At 40.5% G+C, this 22037-nt stretch overlaps 4 protein-coding genes across 5 annotated transcripts in view; 2 read left to right on the top strand and 2 right to left on the bottom strand.

Annotated features, from left to right (window-relative positions):
- Positions 1-482: 482 nt before the first annotated feature.
- LOC135164343 (cuticle protein 21-like) lies at positions 483-1448 on the bottom strand. Its single transcript, XM_064124604.1, has 2 exons — positions 1417-1448; positions 483-1224 (listed from the first exon to the last, which is right to left on the bottom strand). Exons 1-2 carry the CDS (start codon positions 1426-1428, stop codon positions 505-507), a joined length of 732 nt encoding a protein of 243 aa, XP_063980674.1. The 5' UTR covers positions 1429-1448; the 3' UTR covers positions 483-504.
- Positions 1449-3183: 1735 nt separating this feature from the next.
- Positions 3184-4307, bottom strand: LOC135164353 (larval cuticle protein A2B-like). Its single transcript, XM_064124616.1, has 2 exons — positions 4242-4307; positions 3184-4161 (listed from the first exon to the last, which is right to left on the bottom strand). Exons 1-2 carry the CDS (start codon positions 4251-4253, stop codon positions 3775-3777), a joined length of 399 nt encoding a protein of 132 aa, XP_063980686.1. The 5' UTR covers positions 4254-4307; the 3' UTR covers positions 3184-3774.
- Positions 4308-10312: 6005 nt separating this feature from the next.
- LOC135164350 (cuticle protein-like) lies at positions 10313-11020 on the top strand. The gene is made up of 2 exons (XM_064124613.1): positions 10313-10324; positions 10406-11020. The coding sequence occupies exons 1-2, from the start codon at positions 10313-10315 to the stop codon at positions 11018-11020; spliced, it is 627 nt and encodes a 208-aa protein (XP_063980683.1).
- A 7210-nt stretch (positions 11021-18230) lies between these two features.
- The window catches only part of LOC135164320 (nephrin-like), a 52486-nt gene continuing 48679 nt past the window's right edge, over positions 18231-22037 (top strand). For both annotated transcript variants that reach the window (XM_064124557.1, XM_064124559.1), the window contains exon 1: positions 18231-18532. In XM_064124557.1, coding sequence (XP_063980627.1) covers positions 18487-18532 — 46 coding nt within the window. In that variant the 5' untranslated portion in view covers positions 18231-18486. The remainder of the gene's footprint in view (positions 18533-22037) is intronic.

Below are 22037 nucleotides of genomic sequence, written 5' to 3'. Positions count from 1 at the left end.
CCGAATACTTCTCTCAAGTTAATGAAAATCTGATAAAGATATATTTTTCTGTACTTCATGAATTAATTGGTTGTGCTCTTCTAATTCCGTCGAAAAATGTATTTCATTTGATTAATAAAATTTATGTTTAACTCCAACCAATCTCTATTTCATTCCAACGGATTCCCACATAGAAAAATATTGTATATCTTAACAAGTATATACGACATATATGTGACTAATTCCTTTGCCGTGAATATATTTCACGTCTATGTACATAGATATATGCTCCCATGTATTCTCCACACATCTGACATATTCCAGCTTTCGCCGGATTATATGTACATATAATTAATATATACTTCGTATCTATACCCTTCTCTACCCACTGATTGGGTGAATCATCAGCCGAACACATCCACCACCGCAGGATTTAAAATTAACAATTCAGAATGGGCTTACAAACGTTTATTGAATAATACCACGGATGACAGAATATTGACGTGTCACAACAGATCAGGGATTTTATACATAAGTTTGGGGGTAGGTGAGTCCGGCGAATGGACCGGTGAAAGCGATTGGCGAAGAGTACGCGGTGTACGCAGCATATCCTGGATATTGAAGAGGTGCGGACACAATGGGAGCCCTGACAGGAGTATCGACGAGGTTCGAAGCGACAGCTCTGACCGGAGAATCCGCTGATCGTTCCGCAACTCCCTCCGTTATCCTCTGGTTCTGTTTAACCGACTGCTGGGTGAGTTTCTGGGGCGACTGCCTGATGGGCCCGGAGCGGGCCTCGATGACCTCCACATCGGAGTCGGGACCGCTCGCTGGGATCTGAGGCCGAGGAATGCCGCCTGGAGTAGCTCCGGCCGCTGGGACAATCGAAGACACGCCGACACCGGCAACTGGTACCGCGGGCGCAGCGATGGCTGCCAACGCTGGCTCTCTGCTGACAACTGCATTGAATCCGTTGATGGGGTCCGCTGTGTAGTCGACTATCCTGCGGGTACCGTCCGCCTCAATCAGACTGTAGCTTCCCTGGACGACGTCACCGTTCCTGGTCTCGTACTGGGCCTTGGAGTCTCCCGTCAAGGCGTCCTGGACGTCATAAGCGAAGCTGTACTGGGGCGCAGCATCAAAGTCTTCTAATTTAGCGGACACAGCGATTGCTGGGGCGACAGCAGGAGCCACAGGCACCAGGGCACTTCGCACCAGCCCGACTACCGCCAGGATCACGATAAACTGTAAGAGGAAATGTATCATCGGTCATTATCGGTCGATTTTCCTTCCGAAAGGGCCTCAATATAGGTGTGACGAAAATTACTACTAAAATAGGGTACTTGATTAACAGTGAAATTCATGTGCATGTGAAAATGTAAATTGTACAACTGTCAGGATGAGAAGATATTCTCTTCTAAGACTCGTGCTTCATACCTTGTAAGCCATGTTTTGTTCGCTTTAGGATCACCAGAAGCACTGATGCCCCAGGGTAAAATTAGTCGTGCTTATATACATCAGGATGCTACCAACCCAGGGAGTAACTATTTCGTGCATTGTAGCACTCCCCCCCACCCTAATCCTCAATTGAACGTGTGACCTCCTCATAACTAAATTTCTTCATATCAACTCTTTTGTATTAACGTGTGTCCCGGGGCTCGCGAACATGCGTCGCATCGTGTGCACATCGGACTAACAGTTAAGCCGATTTCGCCATAAACAATCAGACATCCCTGCGTTCTTCATTTTGTCTAGTGAATTTGGCAGAAGGTCACCCATCGAGGAATAGAGGCACTGACCCTCGGTGACACTCATTAAAATATTATTTCAGGGAATTTTTAAGCCCTTAGACCCTTAACATTGCAAATTATTAATTAGTCCACGTGTTGGGCTGTTTACGTCATAAACAACCTGAGTGTTCTTCGTTATTCCCTGGGAGGTTTGCAACGGGTCGATCGTTCGAGTCGGTGTCAAAAATATTTTCAACTTAAGTCCCAGTTTTAATCAGTTCGATTATGATAAAACGTCACTCGATTATTGGAAAGGAAGTTGACTACCTCCCCAGGAGTGCCGGGGAACTGAGGGTCAACTGGGCGATCCAAAACGAAAAATAAAAATGAGTTAAAGAATTATTTTTCTCCCGCATCACAACAAAATCATAAAAAGGAATCAACTCTTCACACTGGGATGAAATGACCTCTTTTACAGTCCAATACATTGAAATATTTATACGAATTTGGCAATTTTTAACGACTTTGTTTGGGGAATAACGCTTTTATGGTGGGCATGACCCGGCAAATTGAAAATTTATCGTTCGGTTGCATCATACGAGTGAAAATTACGTCATGAATAGTGGATGATCACTTATGCTGCGCGGCCCGTCGCGTGCCCCCCCCCCCTCCCCCTGGATATTGAGGTAAAACAAAGACCTTGAGGCAATTGTTCGAAGTTTCTATCAATTTTGCCATTACAACAATCTCCCCAATATACCAGCAAATACTCCCAAATTTGCATAATCAGCCTCGTAGTGGTCATTTCGCAATGTTCATGGAGAAATATTGACAGGGGGTTTCCAGCTGAACTCATATGTCGATCAATCTCCTTCATGAATTCACATGGAAATGAGGGACTGGATAACAGCCTGTAACGGGTTTATTTATTCACGATAAACAGTTCGATATGATATATTTGACTAGATTCATGTACCACGTTCAATGCCAACGGCCTATTTGCAGTGAGACTGACTATTTTGAATGCGACTCTTCAATTATTGCCCAAGTTCGATTTTTTCCAAAAAATCGTTGGAATTCATTGCACGTCACCAGGAGGCATACGTGACGTGTTGTAAGACTTGGCAGACCTTTGAATTGATTCGTTTAAAATTAATTCGTAAGTTAAAATGTAACCAAAATGTACGCTAATATTTAATTGATGTTACGTATCACAGAGACGCTGCGAATTGGGAATCAGCACATTTCTACTGAGGTATAAATTTTATGAAGTTGAATTTGTTTATGTAGAGACAGAAGTCATTTATTGACTTTAATTTATACGGCTTCTAGGTCTCAAGAACGGAGTCACTGATGCCATAAAATTACTCTTAAATTTATTTACTCAAAAAGACATTTATTTATTGATAACACACAAACATTATTACAATATTGTCATTGTTATTTACCCAACATTTGTGTATTATATCAGCCAAGCATTATTGTCCACTATTAACGTAAAAATATGCACTTTTATTTTTTCTAATATGTACAAATGTCAATATATGTAACTAGGACTAGTCAAATGAATGGTCTAATACATTGTAAAAATATGGTGTAGAGTTCCGGCGGCGAAATTACGCCTTACGACGCCATGTGAAATCTGGTGGTAATTGTACTCCAATCAGTGTACCACACGGTAAAAAATTCTGAGTGAATTTCGTCTCTGCGTCCACACCAAAAGGAGTGAGAACAAGTCACCGTTTTTGGCGTGAACGCAAGGTGTACGTTGATTTCGGAAAGGAGTAATGAATGAGGTGAAAATTGACACCGTCGGGGTGTCAACAAGGACATGATAATTACCACGTACCCAGGAAAATGTATATGAGGGCCAAAAAATGGTGATCAAGCCTAAAATGGATCGCCCATATCTGGCTTTTTGTGTCGCTCTCATCGAATATGAATTGAACTGCTATGAGGTGTCGGTCTGATCATGGGGGGATTAACCCCTTACGGAGTTATTAACGGCCAGTTTTTTCTACTGCGTAGGAACTCGGCACCGAATTTTTTATTATGAAGTTGTCATTCAAAATCTGAAGCCGAGAGCCGAAGCGGGTGCGATGGGCGCGACCGCCGGTACTACGGCCTTAACGACCGCTGGCTCCCGATGGACGACGGCGTTGAATCCGTTGATGGGGTCGGCTGTGTACTCCACGATTCGTCGGGTTCCGTCGGCTTCAATGAGGCTGTAACTTCCGCTCACGACATCTCCGTTCCTAGTTTCGTGTTGGGATTTGGAATCGCCGGTTAGTGCGTCCTGAACGTCGTAGGCGTATGTGTATTGCGGATGGGGATCGTATTCGTGGACGGGTTTCAATACGGGGGCCACTGGTACCGCTGGTCCCAGGGCTACAGGCGCAGCGGGGATTACACTTCCGGAGACAGCGGCGGACAGGGCGATGACAACGACGACCTGTGAACACGGAAAATATCCGGAGATGATTTTTAATTACGGAAATTGGAAAGAAAATTATTCTAAACCCAGGGCCTCACCTCGGCTATCATATTGACTACAATAATTACAGGGAAAAGTGGACGAGTTAGTCAACTGACTCAAAAACCAAACTGATGGTTCGATGAAGCATCACCTTAGTATTTATAGGAACCAACAATGGGTTCAGAGGAGGAGCCACTGACTGTGCAATACCGTATGGGTTTGGATTCATCCTACATGCATTGCAAACAGTTTGACCGAGTCGTACGTGATGGCTGTGATGGGCTGTCAGGAAAAGTTTCGCTCGCTCCAATTTACGTGACCAATGCTTTCGCTTTTTTTTTCTCTCCCTCGACCGAAAATTTTTTTCTCGCCGATGGAATCACAGCGAGTTTCAACGAGAAATGATTGATATCGTCCATCAAGCTGTCAGATTCATGCATTTATTAAAATACGAAATTCGAGAGGTGTTGCATATTAAAGTTGGAGATAATCCTCAAAAATGGTCAATAATTTTTCAAACCGTCACGTGCTTTCTCCAATTACGCAAGGAAGAACGTTCGAGTCAACATCGAAGTATAACACTTCCGTCACGCGTGGTACTTCACAACTGTTTGGGAATACTGAACATGAGTGATTACTGTTATTAGAGATCGATGTATTAAATTGTTACGAGTTAAATAAATTCGCGGTTAATAATTCGCTCGCCGATTGCGGTTTATGTTAATGAGGCATGTAATGTGGGTCGATAATTTGTACGAAAAGAAATCCGTCACTCGGTCATATCTTCAATAAAAAAATATTGAATATTGGAATTAAAATTTTCACAGTTTAATTAGGAGAATTTTAAGAATTTTCCGAATATTCGGTGAAACTCAGGCGCGATGAAAATGTCCAAATGTTTTAACATTTATGAGGACGTTATCGGCGATGTATAGACACAGCGATGTCAATGCCACGATTAAAGAGATATGGAGCCGACTTTCACATCCGGTGTTACAGGATTCCTCGATAAAAAGACGATTCCAAATGAGTCATGAAGACGAGCGTAGTAACCTTGATCTTCAGATGAGCAAGTGCGCGGGTCGTCGCGCTCAAGATAAAATACGTTGAGCATCTTTATTCACGATCTTCCGGAAAAGAATCAGCGTGTTACATAAGACCGCGAACACCCGCACGAGGTCGTCGATTCATCCTCGCTGGTGAAGGAACTCGCATCACCTCAGGCATCTTCAATTACTCGGTCGTTCACCTATAGCGGGCTTCTTCTACTTACGAAATGGTTCTTACAATTTGCAGCTGCCGAAAATCCTGATAAATCAGGTGCTTATCTCACATCATTTTAATCTCCTTTTTGAATAATTGAAACGGGTTTAATGGGTATCTGACAGCCGATGGCAGGTGCACAAATAGAACTGAGGGGTGGGGGATAAATAATTCAGGTTACTTTCGTGACGAGGAGTCGTTGTCATAATAGGGCACTCAAAATACTTTCACTGATTTCATTCATGGAATGTGTATAGACAAAAATGTCTCACAGAGTCAATGCTGGCGTTGCTAATGCTAAAATTCATCTAATGAACCTGTCATCTGAATGAAAAAATTATTTGCAATAACAACAAGATGATTCTTGTGATGTGACTAAAGACACGAATGAAAATCAAATGGTTCGTTGTTCTAAATTTAGAAAATTAAAAGAAATAAGAGAAACAAGAAGAATTATAAAAGGAAAAAGTGGCGTTCGATTGAAAAAAATGGTCTCTCACGATTATTTACAATTATTTATTGAATTATTTCATCAAAAGCTCGCTAAAACAGTCTGTGCAGTTCCATAAATAACTATCATTCATGTCGAGTACTCAATTACACGTAACTTCATCAGATCCATGAAAAATCAGTCATGCTCAGTCGATTAGTCTTAGTGAATTAAATGGGCATATGGAGCTGGTGCAGCGTAGGCCAAAGGTTTGGCAAGGGCTGGTGCGGCGTAGGCAACTGGAGTGTGTGCAACAATTGGTGCTACTTTAGCAACAGCTGGTTCTTTATGGACAACAGCGTTGAATCCATTGTGAGGATCAGCGGTGTATTCAACGATTCGGCGACTGCCGTCGGCTTCAATGAAGCTGTAGCTACCCTCGACAACGTCACCGTGTCTGCTCTCGTGCTGCTGTTTGTTGTCACCGGTTATGGAGTCCTGGACGTCGTAGGCGTAGCTGTACTGTGGGTTCGGGTCGTATTCCTCGTCGATGTGCTTTGTGATGATGGGAGTTGCGACTTTAGCGACAGCTGGGGTGGCGTATGCCACTGGGGACAGGACCTTGGCTATTGGAGCCGCGTAAGCCAGCGGTGCAGCCGGTGCCAGAGGCTGAGGTGCGTGATAATAGTGACCGGTGAGAAGGTCACCAGCGTTCACTAACGCCAGGGTTGCGGAGAGGACGACCAACTGAAGAGGAATTATATATTATTAATTAGAATTTTTATTAGAATTTAATTTAGCCAATTAAATATTTGCTACGATTGTTCAACAGGTTTTGATTGTAAAGGGACAATTAGAGATCGAATTTTTGTTTGTTGTGATTATTGATAAATGAGAAACGTTGAGATGGAGATCATACCTTCAGTGTCATTATTGTTTCTGTAGACGACTCGTTGGGAATTGAAACAGAGCACCAAACTGAATGCACTACCCATGCATCCTGCGTTCTTTATACCCCTGTTCATCACCCCTCCACTTTTTTTAATCTCCTGATGGTCCATTCAACTAATGGGGACGAGAGGTTCGAAAATTCGCAGTCCGAAACAGCGGGGCACGTACACGCAACGCTATTACGTAACTCATGGGTTGTCTGGCCGTCATCTGGGCCTTATTATATCAACAGTCTGGGTCCTTTCTTCTATAGTAATCTCTGATATATATTATATACTCTGCGTACTCAATACATGAAAATTTTCGCCTCAATATCATTGTCACTTGCGATAATAGAAAAGAGATTTAAGTGCCTTTTTACGCTGGCCACTTTTTCAAACTCGTGGAGAGCCCGAGGGCGAATGATATCTGTATATTGTCCCCACTTTTTCTGTATCACCTAATTTTTTTTTTGGGTCATGCCAACCATTCTCTTAGTTAGGTAATTCGAAATTTGGGTGGAGAGTATGCATCTTATTAGGTGACATTAGAACTGTAAATTTCCAATCGCAGGTATATAAGCCGGTCTGGATTAGAGATCGGCATCAGTCAAACGATCACACTCGATCACTAAAAAATGGCTTTCCGGGTACGAAATTTAATATATCTCTGTTATTCATGGAATAGTAGATGATTGTAACAAGTGTGAATGGTATCTAATTATAAATTTTCTATTGCAGTTTGTCGCTCTTACAACTCTTCTGGCTGTGGCCAATGCTGGCCTTCTGCCGGCAACTTCATATGCGCACTTGAGTCAGACACACTCGAGCTATGAACACGCTGCACCAGTTCACTATGCACCATCAACCGAGGCAGCTCCGGCTAAAGCTGTTGAGGCAGACTATTACGATCCACACCCAAAGTACAGCTTCTCCTACGAGGTCCATGATTCTCATACTGGCGATGTGAAAGCTCAGGAAGAGTCCCGCGACGGCGATGTTGTCAAAGGCTACTACAGCTTCATCGAGGCCGACGGAAGCCGACGTGTTGTTCATTACATTGCCGATCATCACAATGGATTCAACGCCGTTGTCGATAAGGAACCTGCACACGATGCACCAGCAGCCTATGCTCAACCTGCCTACCACCCACAGTCTAACTACAAACATGCGGATGATTCTTACTACTATCACTAAAATTTTCTGCTCATAGTGATGTGTGAATATGTGAAAATGGTTTGAAATGTAATTGTTGATATGTGACGAATAAAAATATATTTTTTTACATCAACTTTTGTGGAGATTTATTAATCTATCAATCGTATTGCGACATAAAAACATTTTTCCGACCCACTTCCAAAATTTGGAAATGGTTTCAGCTTGGGTTGGGAGTAATTTTCGAATTGCAAAAACGAGGAAAAATAAGTTCAGATTAAATTGAATAATTTTGGAAAATATTCATCTGAAATCCCTCGTCCTTGACATTAATTTCCTGCATCTCAATTAAATCGGTGATTTGCTTCCGGGCAATGGGAGGTAAATATCCTTTCTAGTCTTCTACAAATAGTTTTTGTTAGTGTTGCAAATAGTTGGCGTTTAGGTTGATATATGAGCACCCCTTCGGCTCCGTCGGAAATTGCATTTGGGGCTGACGATCCTTCAGTTTATTTCCCTAAGTTAGAAATATTCTGCTACCTCCCTCGATCAGACCGCCGTTTTTCTCTGGGGTAAACGCCGACGAGGAGAATGAAGGAGACAAGAGCAATTAATTGCTTCAAAATTTTATTTGAAACTAGTGTCAGGAATAGTGCTATACGTGAAATAATTTTTTTACAAGTTCACAAGACTATTATATGAACAGTTTTTCAATTAATTTCTGTTTCAATTCTAGGAAAAATTCAAATTGGGAATTTTTTAATTGAATAATACTTCTCTGTATCAAAAATTTCCATTTCTTTTTTAACGACTTGAAAATTAAACGAGTTAAAGACAAGCACAAATGTCCAAAATGGAGCTTCAAATCTTTTTCTTTTTTGGAAGTAAAAGAACGTCTAGTGGATTAGTATTGGTCGCATATAGACATATGATAAGGAACATTGATTAATATAGTCCAAAAGTTGATAGAAAAATACATCTTTATTCATCGCACGAATCAACAGTTACATTTGAAAACATTTCAATTCATTCATACACCACTTTGAGCAGAAAATTTTAGTAATAGTAGTGAGAATCATCCGCATGTTTGTAGTTAGACTGTGGGTGGTAGGCAGGTTGAGCATAGGCTGCTGGTGCATCGTGAGCAGGTTCCTTATCGACAACGGCGTTGAATCCATTGTGATGATCGGCAGTGTAATGAACAACACGTCGGCTTCCGTCGGCCTCGATGAAGCTGTAGTAGCCTTTGACAACATCACCGTCGCGGGACTCTTCCTGAGCTTTCACATCGCCAGTATGAGAATCATGGACCTCGTAGGAGAAGCTGTACTTTGGGTGTGGATCGTAATAGTCTGCCTCAACAGCTTTAGCCGGAGCTGCCTCGGTTGATGGTGCATAGTGAACTGGTGCAGCGTGTTCATAGCTCGAGTGTGTCTGACTCAAGTGCGCATATGAAGTTGCCGGCAGAAGGCCAGCATTGGCCACAGCCAGAAGAGTTGTAAGAGCGACAAACTGCAATAGAAAATTTATTATTAGATACCATTCACACTTGTTACAATGATCTACTATTCCATGAATAACTGAGATATATTAAATTATGTACCCGGAAAGCCATTTTCAGTGATCGAGTGGGATCGTTTGACTGATACTGACGTTTAATCGAAATCGACTTATATACCTGCGATCGAATAGTCTTAGTATTAATCCGGATTGAGAGAAATAGACTCCACCCAAATTTCGAATTACCTAATCGAGAGAATGGTCCCAATGCATAATTTCAAATGAAATGTGCCACGTATGAAGGTGTCCCGATTTCCATATACTTCGCTATTTCGACTCCATCCCCAAAGATATGATATCATGAACATCATCAGGGGCAACTCGAAAATTATGTTCTTGGCAATGGAAAGTGTCTAAATGGGTTTTCAAATTAAATTCTCAGTAGTCCTAATTTACGAATGTCGAACTAGTCATTTTCCCGATGTCATTTTTTAGGTAATACTTCGAACATTTCCGGTATACAATTTTTATCGTCTGATAATTAGCAATCTCTCCCACCAATTTAAATACCATTATGGCCCAGCATTTTTCCGCTGAATATAATGATGGAACGTACGAAGATTGGATTTCCATATTAGATTTTTTGCTTACTTGCTTATTAATTCGTATTATGGAAGAATTAATCGCTCATGATCTAGTGTTATATCACCTATGACTGCTCAGGGCCAAGAGTAGATTGTCTTCAGGTGAGAGGTTTGATTTTGTGGTGTGAGGCCAATCATATATAAAGGGATTGAAAATTTGACTAGACATCACTTTTGGTCCAGCAAGCAGTCCAAGAATAACTAAAATGGCATTCAAGGTATTTACTCTTATCAATTGCATTCTCTGCTGTCATATCAGACGTCCCAATTACCGATTAAATTCGATCTTCCTATTTTAGTTCATCGTCCTCGCGGCTTTCCTCGCCGTTGGAAGCGCTGGAGTCCTTCCAGCCTACCACGTGGAGCACTCAGCTCCACTTGTCTACGCCCAAGCACCCGTAGTCAAGGTTGATGCTGAGTACGACGCCCACCCCGAGTACCAATTCTCGTACGGTGTTCACGACTCATTGACTGGCGATGTTAAGTCTCAAGAGGAATCCCGTGACGGTGACAAGGTTGAGGGTAGCTACAGTGTTGTTGAAGCCGACGGCAGCAAGAGGGTTGTTCACTACACCGCCGATGACCACAATGGATTCAATGCTGTGGTTGAGAAACAGCCAGCTGTTCACTCTGCTCACGTTGTGCAAGCTGCCCCTGTTGTTGCTGCTGCACCCGTTGTTATTAAACCAGCCCCCGTTGTCGTGAAATCTGCCCCGGTGTACCATGCTGAACCTGCATACAAAATTGCAGCCCCTGTTGTTCACTCCTACAGTGCTCCAGTTGCCCATGCCTACAGCGCTCCAGTTGCTCATGCCTACAGCGCTCCAGTTGCTCAGGTCTACAGTGCTCCAGTTGCTCACGCCTACAGCGCTCCAGTTGCTCACGCCTACGCTCCAGCAGTCTACCACCACTAAAAACATTTGTTCTTCTCTATCGATTTCAATCTTCCTGTACTCCAAATTTTTTTATGTAAATAAATCACAATAGCTACTCAATCACTCTTTGTATTGTCTTGATAATTGTATCCTGTCTTTTAATTAGATTGGAATGAGCTTCTCGATTTTTCATAACTCGATATGAAAATTGAATTAAAAAAATGACCGATGAATTGCGGTTGTTATATCACTTCGCTCGGTTAAATCGCAGTTCCGATCCTAATAACGGATCAGTTAAAAAATTTGATTGTCATTCTCCCAATCAGATAAGATTATCGAGACCCAAACATGTATCGCTCCCATAATATGTATTACTATTTTGTCACTGCTGTCATGTTCAACCCGTGTTGAAAAGTGCGAAACGTAAACGAATTCGGAATTGATTATAAACATTGAAAAGTATATTTCTGATGAACTTATGATTGAATTTGACAGAAAGGCATACACCACAGGTGGGGTAAAGATTTTGTGACGAGTGTGATAAGGGGAGAATACTTTTGCATATCACATTACAAATCCCCTATAAGTAGTTCGTCAAGAAATTAAATTAATCAAGTTCTCATTGATATGGAAAACGGAATAACTACGAAATAAGTAGACTCATAATTATCTGTCAGGTGAATAGACTTACATATGTACATATACATATGTATAATAGTGAACGATAGGGCTTTCGTTTGGTGGATCCTATTCACATGATTCGAGAATCTCTCCGTCTATTAATTAATAAGAAATTCAACACAAATATTATGTGACCTTCTAGTTACTAAAGCTTTCAAGATTTTTCCCTTGAAATTTAATGAATGGTTGTCTATCAGCGTAGATATTCATGTATGAAGAATCCTATGGCTGTGTTATTCGATCTATAGGCTTTCTCCTTTCGTCAGCTAGCATTGAAGCCAATATCGAACGAATCAATCATGTTTTGAGTTTCCTTTTGCAAAGTCATTCTTCAATGATCGATTTAATGTTCAAAAACGTGGAGTTACTCCCAATATCAGAGCGAATTCAACATGAATACTGCTACAGTCAGTCCTCTTGACGTAAACCCCCATATTTATAATTGAATAATAATTGAATATTTTTTAAAATCTCATTTTTGTATTTATTCAAAGAACATTCACAAAGTTTTCTATGACAAAATGAACGCCAGGGTAAACACATTCAATAACAAAAGAGATAATTCAGGAGCTATTGTCATTTATGTACATTCAAATTGTGGTGGTACATGAAAATTAAAGCTGAAGGAACGTAATACATATTTTAGTGGTGGTAGACTGCTGGAGCGTAGGCATGAGCTACTGGAGCACTGTAGGCATGAGCTACTGGAGCACTGTAAGCGTGAGCTACTGGAGCACTGTAGACCTGAGCAACTGGAGCACTGTAAGCGTGAGCTACTGGAGCGCTATAGGAGTGAACAACAGGGGCTGCAATTTTGTATGCAGGTTCAGCATGGTACACTGGGGCAGATTTAATGACAACGGGTGCAGCAGCAACAACCGGGGCAGCTTGCACAACGTGAGCGGAGTGAACAGCTGGCTGTTTCTCAACTACAGCATTGAATCCATTGTGGTCATCGGCGGTGTAGTGAACAACCCTCTTGCTGCCGTCGGCTTCAACGACACTGTAGCTACCCTCAACCTTGTCACCGTTGCGGGATTCCTCCTGGCTCTTGGCATCACCGGTCAACGAGTCGTGGACACCGTACGAGAATTTGTACTCAGGGTGGGCATCGTACTCAGCATCCACCTTGACTACGGGTGCTTGGGCGTAGACAAGGGGAGCTGCGTGCTCCACGTGGTAGGCTGGAAGGATTCCGGCGCTGCCAACGGCGAGGACGGCCGCGAGGACGATGAGCTGCGAAGGATAATTCCAAATTTTATTCGGTACTTTATGCTTAATTTGAGAGTAATTGTTAAGTATGGTGTGATAGAAAAATATATAATGTATGATGGTAAATACCTTGAATGCCATTGTAGTTATTCTTGGACTGCTTGCTGGACCAAAACTGATGTCTAGTCAATTTTTGAATGAGTTTATATATGATTGGTCTGGCATCGAAAATTTATACCTCTCACCAAAAGACAATCTACTTTCAGCCCTGGGCAGTCATAGATGATATAACACTAAAACAAGGCATTATGCTTCCATAATACGAATTAATAAACAACTAAGCACAATCCAAAATTGTGATGTATCACCGTTGGCATTTTAGTTCTTCGATTGCGCGTAGTACATTGTACACAAGGCCTCATCAGCAGTGAAGCCATTCAAGGATGTTAGTTTCTCGAATGATTGGCCTGTGCCCTTCGATAATGTCAGGTAAATTTTCATATTCAATAGTGCAAACAGAGATAATAACATTTTAATGAGAGGCCAAATAATTAGCTGTGATGTAAGCAATGAGCAAAACGAGTTATGCTGGGCGAGATGTTACGTTACCAAAAGTTGTATGAAAAAAAGAAAAGTGGATCAGGTGTCTGATCCAAATGGCTCCACCCAAAAATCTGGGGCGTGGTGTATGGATCGCCTGTTGCGTCACGTACAGCTGTACCATACGTATGCCCCAGGGGGACATTTAAAAATATTTTTAACTGAAATTTTGTTAGTGTCAATAGGCAAATGTATGTCATTTGTAACAGATTAATTCCGAGATCAGTGATATGCGTTGGTTGAGGGCTCTCTTTTCAGGGCAAAGTATTTTGGGTTTACGAAATATCAGGGGCACTGACGATTATCAATTTATCATGTGCCCACCTGGGACACACTATGAGTATCGTTATTCTCATTGGCCATTGCCCAATTTTACTCTCCGGGCGTTTTACTATTTTTATCGTGATCGTATAAATGTATTAATTGAATCGAACAATTAATTTTTTTCTGTCAATTTTAGTGGAGAATGTTCATTGTAGCCAGGGGCCAGGGCGGTGTCTTATTGTTCGAGAGACCGGCGAGTTAACCGGTTGCCCTTGAACATGGCCAGAGTGTACCGGTGTCTCGGCGGGAACGAGCTCATTACATTGCCACTTTCCAGTCAGGGGTTTATTTATCGTGAAATTGCCGCAACTCGATATGGAATTACAATGCAGCCTAATGGTTCCGGATCATTCAAAAGAGAAGAGGTGCCAACAATATCATGAAAATATGTCCGAGTCCATTTTAATTTTTTCATCGGGTTTCTTATCCGACGACCACGGTCATCTGTGGTTTATTTCATTTGCAGGTGAGGACTGTCAATGGGGCGAAAAATGTGTAATGGAAATTGCTTTGGAGATGTGAGTAGAAATTACCGAATGAAACTGAACGTCCGCCCAATGTAATGGGAATTGTTGTCGTAAATATTGAAAAACGTCAGGTGACATTTGAACTCTTGGGGAATGGAAAATTTTAATTTTTCAAACTGGTATGTCCACTAGTATCTGTTAGATCCTCATAGCGCAAAGAACCACTACAGAAACAAGTGGAAATTTTTCTCTGCCAATTATGAAAACTTTCTGATTACATTCTATTCATTTCACGGTTAACAAACTCTTCATAAAATAATTTCGTAACAAGTCCACCATTCGCATAAGCGGATTTTTCACTGCATCATTCTCCTGTTGAAATGAAGGGAGATGGTGGAGATGAAGATATTCTTCATCGCCCACCATCAAATAATGCAGAAGATGATGAATTAATACCCCGGAGTGCAGGTTGCTATCATGATTTATTAATGCAGCATGGAAAGTCGATCTTATTACAGAACGAACTACAGCGGTGGTCGAAAGTATCTCTCAAGGTCATTCGTTTTGAGGTCTCAATTTCATTGAATAAATTTTATAATAATACATTCGATATTTCCTGAAGGAGTCGCCCCCCCCCCGCCCCCCTGTAATGCTGTCTGAATTGGATACTTTAAATTGCTTCTTCCATGCACATGCGATTACAATGTACACCACTATTGCCGTAATGTGGCCCAGTTTTGTATTTAGGCGATCGTAGTGAAAGTATTCCGCGACATGTTTGTTAGTACGCATCGCACGTGGACAATTTCAAGTTGCCAGAATTGAAATCAATGGTAACAATCACATCCGTGGAGTCATCGTTTTTTGTAGCTCTCTTCGACGCTGTAATGGTGAATAATAAAATGATATGAATTGTTTTTAAGAATTAAGGAATTGTTGCAATTGGGTGAGGATTGTCCGTTTTAACATGAGGTACACATTTTCATTTGTATTATTTTCAGGAGAAACGTTCTCTCCTCGAATTATTTTGTAAACCCTGTTTCTTTAGAGTATCTATTTCCGAACGAACTTTGCGTGGGAATCCAATTGGAAACTTTGAAGCCCATCGCCGGCGCTACCCGGATATAATTCGAAAAAGAAAACTTACAGAAAATCTCTCGCTAAAGAATGGTATCACACTGAGAAGACTAAAAATTTTCACAGCCAGTGGATTATTTTTTAATATTTGCGGTAAAATTTGTCTTAGAATTTTTCTCCGCGGAAAACACTGATGATTTTATTCCTTTTAATGCTCACAATCACTAAAAATTGATAAAACATTCCCATAAGTGGAAAGTCATTTTTCTTCTTGTTAAATTCAGACTAAACTCCAGGTAATACCTAATGTCAGCCAAAAAAATGGTAAAATAGTTCCTCAGCAAATCGTTTCTTTGGAAATTTAAAAAATCTGATTTCTGCTGGATCACCTACCGGCGCCTTTCAATAATACCCGGGGTCTTACTAGCAGTGACCCTTTCTACTGCCAGTAACCTGTCCCCAAAACGCTCGTCTCCCTCCAGCTGTCCACCGGTAAATTATCGGTGGAGGTATTACCGCACGGTGCATCGCATCCCTCCACCACAAATTTCGTTTTCTTCCCCCAGAATAAAAAAAAATCATCAAATCATCTCCCAATCTGAGATCCTACCCTGCGCTACCCCTGTACTTTCTTCCCCCCAGCGATCCACCAGTCAAACGAGATTTGTGATGTGGATATGTACACATCAAGTCTTCCGAACAATCGTGTTAATGTATTTGAAATTAATTTCATATCAACGGTGCAACGGAATATCAACACTAATGTGGTTACGTGAATGTTGAGCGATAGCAAGGTAGTTTGTATCTAATCATGCCACTCAACTTGGCGCGCTCGTGAGAGGTGAGGAGTAAATGTTGTGCGCCGCTCGGGGGAGATACAACGAACAAACTTTGAAAGTGTATTTCATGAAGCTGCTTCCGCTTTCCAAATAAAGTGAGACTCCTATAAAAGATAATTCAATTTTCACGTTTAATTTATATGAGAACTGCATTTTACTCCCAAGCGAATGACTAAATTTTTATTTCATAGTGAAATAAAATTACAGCACAATTTAGATAATAGTTAAGTTTAATTGTATTTTCAGAATGTTATTATCTTTTAATCTGTTAAAGTTAAATTATCTGTCAAAGTTTTATTTTTGCAGTTCTTCGCTTTTCACGTCGTAATTTTAATTATATGCCATGTAATTTGTGGTTGACGACCTCTCTTGTATCCCCACAGCAGATGAAATAATTTATAATGAATGATTTATCATTGATTTTATAATTTCAAAGGTGATATTGAATTCACTTTGTTAGCGATTTTGGGAATTTTTTTTCTGTTCCCCGAGGAATAGAATGGGAGAGATCACAGCAACATCCCGTCTATCAATTATCGAGGAGGACTCTTCCTTCGAGGAGCTTTACATGTTGCTAAGGTCAAAGAAAGCCAGAACTTTAGGATACGTGCGGTAGCTCTAACAATCCGACGTTGCCAAGAAAGTTTCCGACTTGAGCCGACCAGGGACTCCTCTAGGAAGCCTCGATATACCTCTCCTCGTCCTCCTCCTCCTCCTCCCAGTCTCTTCTGCTGAATTATCTCGGTGAACGAGGCAACAACAGACTCTCCCCTTCTATCGTAGAGTTTGTTTAATCCGGAATAATGATTGCTTTTGAACCAGAAAAACATCATTGGATGTTTGTTGAGAAATTGACTTTCAGCATCGTCCAATGCTCGATGCGAGTCGAAACGAGAGAGAATGAAAATCCAGGCGGAAAACTTTTCGCCGGGGATAACGAGTTTTCCGGGAACTACGAGAGGAGAAATGGAGTTGCTTAAGGAGAAAAATTATAATATTCGATAAAAGAAAGTGTGAGAGACAGATATTCCCAGTTATTCTTCATCTATACTTAGTGTTGGAAAATTACAGAGGAAATTTTGGAGATAAATGAAAAAATTTCTGTACGTGTCCATCATTCACGTGGCGGTAGTTTCCAATGCCATTAAATAGAAATAAAAAAGGAATCCCGTAATGTCTTCGTCGATTAATTGAAATTTGATGTGAAGAACATTTATTTAATTATTTTAATTTAATTTAATTTAATTATTTAATTTAAAAAACATTTCAATAAAAATTGCAGGAGTTAAGGTCTGAAATTTTAAAGGGTTTTTAATACCCAATGCTTTGACTACTCATATAAATGAAAAAAAATCCAGCATGAATGTTCGCTTCATATTTTCCCTGGATTTCTCTATCATGTGGTTGACTCACGTTCAGTGAGCTGACCTTTGGAGTTTCCCAGGATTTTCTCATTAAATCTGTTGGGAATAGATAAACTGGGATATGTGAGTTTGTGGAAAAACATTTATTCCCAAATTGCTTTCTATAAATTGTTGGAACGAGACTTCAATAACGTATTCTATTAATTACAGTAACCAATCGAGTATTTTTGTGAAGACTGACTCTCCAGAATTTCCATTAAAAACATTTACTTTTTCGAAGACTGACATTTTGAAAAATAAAACATTCAAATCATTCCCAGCGCGTACCGCACGATAAGGTAAACCGTTGCAATGGTTTTCCGCTATTGGTTGTGCCAAGTCAACGAGGCGCTCATTCATGAATACACATGTTGTCTTTGATACCGCATTTCCTCTTGATCTCCCCATTTTCTTGAAGAAAGCTGATAAATTGAAAAATCCACAAAATTTCTAACGACAAAATCATCGATACCTACCCCCTGCCCCCTTAATTTCGAATAAATGCCACATTTGTTTGTAAATAGATACACCAGAGAGGGTGAATCTGCGGTGTTAAAATGGGGGTTGAATGTTATTCGTTCACTCAGTGAGTGAGCGCGGCCAGAGAGAGAGGGTGTGCTTTATCCAGTGGCGGTGGAAACGCGAGGGCGCGCAAGCCAGTTGGTGGCGAGACTTCGCCCGCGCAGCTTCCACCCTTTGAAATTCAACTTCATCGGCACAGTTGAACTCCAAGATCGGTGTTTTCATTCCACTCATTCCCAAAGTTACCTCAACAATCAAATTTGAGAATCAAATGAGCAAAAAAATTAAGTAATCAGTGACTATAAATTATCGTAATAAGACATTAAAAAAATTTCTGCATTTGTTTTTCTCCTTCGCTTGATGCCAATTGAAAAGCAACAATGCGGGGGCTCGCAGTATTCATCAAAATTGTCTTAATGACTGCAGGTCAGTATGAACACTTGAACAATCACTCTCCACTCCAATGATTCAACATCAATATTTATGTCAATTATTGCATGCACTACGATGGAAAAAAAAAATTTGACAATCGCCGTGAAATGAAGCGTAAAACCCGATGAGCGAGTTTTCCAACTGAAATGATACTAAAATTTGGTGAGGACATGATATTACTTTTAATGTCTGTTTCATGTGATGCACATGTGAAAAGTTAAATTTTCCGATGGTTGATTGCAAGCGTCAAGCGTGGAAAAGCACTGAGAGTGAGGTAGAACAGAGTATAGTTAGGGGATATAAAACTATACCATACAGTTGAAAGTACGGAATACCGTCTCTCCGGTTCGTTGAAAAGAGACGGGTGATGGGGGGTTGGTTCACTGATTGCGAGTTAGCCGTTCTATCTACCCTGGTTATACCGAGACACGTGTTTTCTCGGCCGTTCGAATTAGCTTCGTACCCCCAAAACTCCACTCTCGTCCGAATAATTCCAATCACTTTTCGTTCGTGATTCCTCTCTGTATCGTCCCTTCTCACTCTCTATTACTTTTTTTTCGTCTATTCGCGCTTCCAGTGCTGGACCGGTAACAATGTACTCCCCAACCTGCCAAATTACTCTCGGGCTTCCATTCGTGCTCCGAAAACTTTGAATAACGATACAAGCAAGGGACAATATTCAAGATTGAATGCCACTGTCATATTATTTATGTATTTTTCGGTGGGGAAGAGGGCAAATCCACTTCAATTCCATCTTTCAATTCATTATTCTGGGTATATCCAGGAATTATGTGGAGAAAACTACATTCCAGTCGTGGATCAACTCCTCGGCAAAGATCGGAGATTTCAATCCGCATACCCATGGCATATTCCCGATTTATCATGAAATTTTCCTTAACCACATTTCGGTCCGGAATTACCTCGATGACACGTAGTTTTTATTCAATATTTCTCTTCGTGTAAATAATAGCGATATTTGCATTCCCAATGGGGTGAATTTGCATTCAATGGAGGATCAAATCATTCATGGAATCGGTTATTCATCTTGGAAATTTCACAAAATCAAGTATTTCATGCCAAACGGTGAATTTTCAATTCTCTGGTGACCTCGAACTTATTGAACATCCGATTCAATTGCGTAAAAAACCGTTGCTCAAATTTTTAAGTTTCAGTCTCATATAAATATTAAAATAGTATTTAATAATGAAAAATTATCAAGTACCATCGAGCACTTTAGAACGTCACCCATCAGCTCGAAGCAAAAAAATTAATTTAGAAATTGTCTTGTATTGATTGGCAAAAGTAGAATAATCCACTCCTATTATGTCTCGTGACTCAGTAATAAGGTATAACCAGGTCTGCTCAGAAAGTCTTCTCCTTCTTCAGAAGTTTGATTAAAATTTTAAAATTCATGGCTGAACTTGAATTTATTGAATCTGAGGAGTTGTCTAAAACCTCAATAACTCCCATTGTCATTCACAATTTTCGTCTATCGACGATTTCGGTATTCCCGAAATATTTCGAACAATCATCGAAAGCAATGGCCTCCAGCAATGACTGACAAAAGACACAAAGTCTCCGCATATTGTGTCTGCCAACTCATTAATTTGACTATTCCATTTGAAAAAAAAAAAACTATTCTTTAAGCAACGCTGGTTGGCAAGTCCTTTCGTCCTTTAAAAGTTTGATTAAAATATTCTCAGAGCATGCGACCCACCTCTAGAAAACACAGCCGTGCACAGCAGTGTCCTAAACTCGGCAAACTACTAAATTTTGAAATTTCAATGGAGACACAAACTAACGTATTTCGCTGAGAAAAGAGAGAATGAGGTATAGAATGAGAATTTCACAAGTTTGAACATAATAAAGAGCGCGAGTTGGAAAAGATGCTGGGACGGACCGTAGGTATGGTAACCTGAGGAGAGTAAAGTTTTTTCTTGTTTCGGAAAGCTTACAGTATTAGTTGGTAAAGCGTATCGTCGGACGAAGTAAATCGGTGTACATTTAGGTATAAGTCATCGCCGAAAGTATAGGAAAGAGCCAGTGCAATAACGCAGAATTTTTTTGATAAGAAAAATTAACAGGATATTTTTTAATCAATTGCTACTCATCAATATGAAATTATTGGCGATCCGCGAGGAGTATTAACTGGAAAAAAAAATTATAAAATATTTTTCAACACAACACCAATTTACCTTTTGTGTCGGCTACGGTGAGATCAATCTGTCTGTTTTCGTCAACATTTTTTGTTTACATCCAGAAGTCTTTTGGGAAGTTGAGTGGCATAATCAATAGGCCGAGGGTTTTTTTGCCTCAACGCACGCCGATAATTATTGGTTATTTACTCAATGAGCGGAAACCCTATGAGCCACCCCCTGCCTTTCTCCTCCAATGACCACTCATTCGCACACTGTTGACAGTCCATTGTAAAGCTTTTGGATTTTTTTTTTACTGAGATGTTCACTGATAACACGGTGCCTCCAAAATTATCGAATATTTCCCGATTATTTTGTTGCGTAGCAACGAGAGGGAGAAGTTTGGGAGATTCAAATCCCAAGCGCCCATCGCGAGGGATTTTTGCGGAATAATTATCGCGTTCGTTGATGCACTGGAAAACATGAGGAAACTAGTTGGCTAATTTTCGAGGCCGAGCGGCATTCGACGGATTATTTTCGGTAATCGGATCTGGTCAAGCAAAGTGCGGTGGTTGATGTAGTTACTCTACAGGATAATATTTGACAGTTATTTGGTTAGAGAAACAAATGCAGAGCTAAAGGGAAATTATCAATAGCTAGAGACAAATAACCGCAGTTGGTTTATTTGGAATGTATTTTATGTTATTGAATACTCAACTCTGCCGGGCCCAGGGGAGGGCAGATCCGAGGAATTGTAAATTTCAGTTCAATTATTCCGTTAACATAAATATAAATCAGATATATTCAGGTCAGTGGATTTTTGCTTTTGTCGTTGATTTAAATTCAAGTGCAGTGAGAAATTTTTGGATTTTCATTGCTAAAAAGAAAAACTGGTGTTTCACAATTAAATTTCATACTTCTGCTTATGAAATTCAATTGTTAATTTTTAGCCCATGTAATTAAATTACATTTTCAATAATTAACCACCTTTTCACATTCCTGATTGATTGAAAATTTCAGGGAAGTGGAAAATTGTAGCTTCATGTTGTTTCCCTTCGATTAAGGTTTTATTTAGATTCTGAATTATTTGGAGCCCCCTTGGCGGTGCTGCCCCTCAACAATAATTTTCCAATTATCGTGGAAAATGAAACATTGAGGTGTTCACTAGTGAATGTATTTTTTAGAATTTCTGATTTTTTTCCCCTGCGCAACATTCGTCTTCGCATGATCCATCAATATGTCATATGAAATACCCGACAAACTAGCGAAGCCCGCGCATACGAGAGACATTGACGGTACCACAGAAATCTACCACGTAAAATCGTATTTTACGAAAAATCCATTTGAATTTATCTGAACGTGAC

The sequence above is a fragment of the Diachasmimorpha longicaudata genome, chromosome 7, assembly GCF_034640455.1.
Source record: "Diachasmimorpha longicaudata isolate KC_UGA_2023 chromosome 7, iyDiaLong2, whole genome shotgun sequence".
Lineage (NCBI taxonomy): Eukaryota > Metazoa > Arthropoda > Insecta > Hymenoptera > Braconidae > Diachasmimorpha > Diachasmimorpha longicaudata.
The sequence above is the reverse complement of the archived record's forward strand: the minus strand, read 5'-3'. Positions and strand labels throughout refer to the sequence as shown.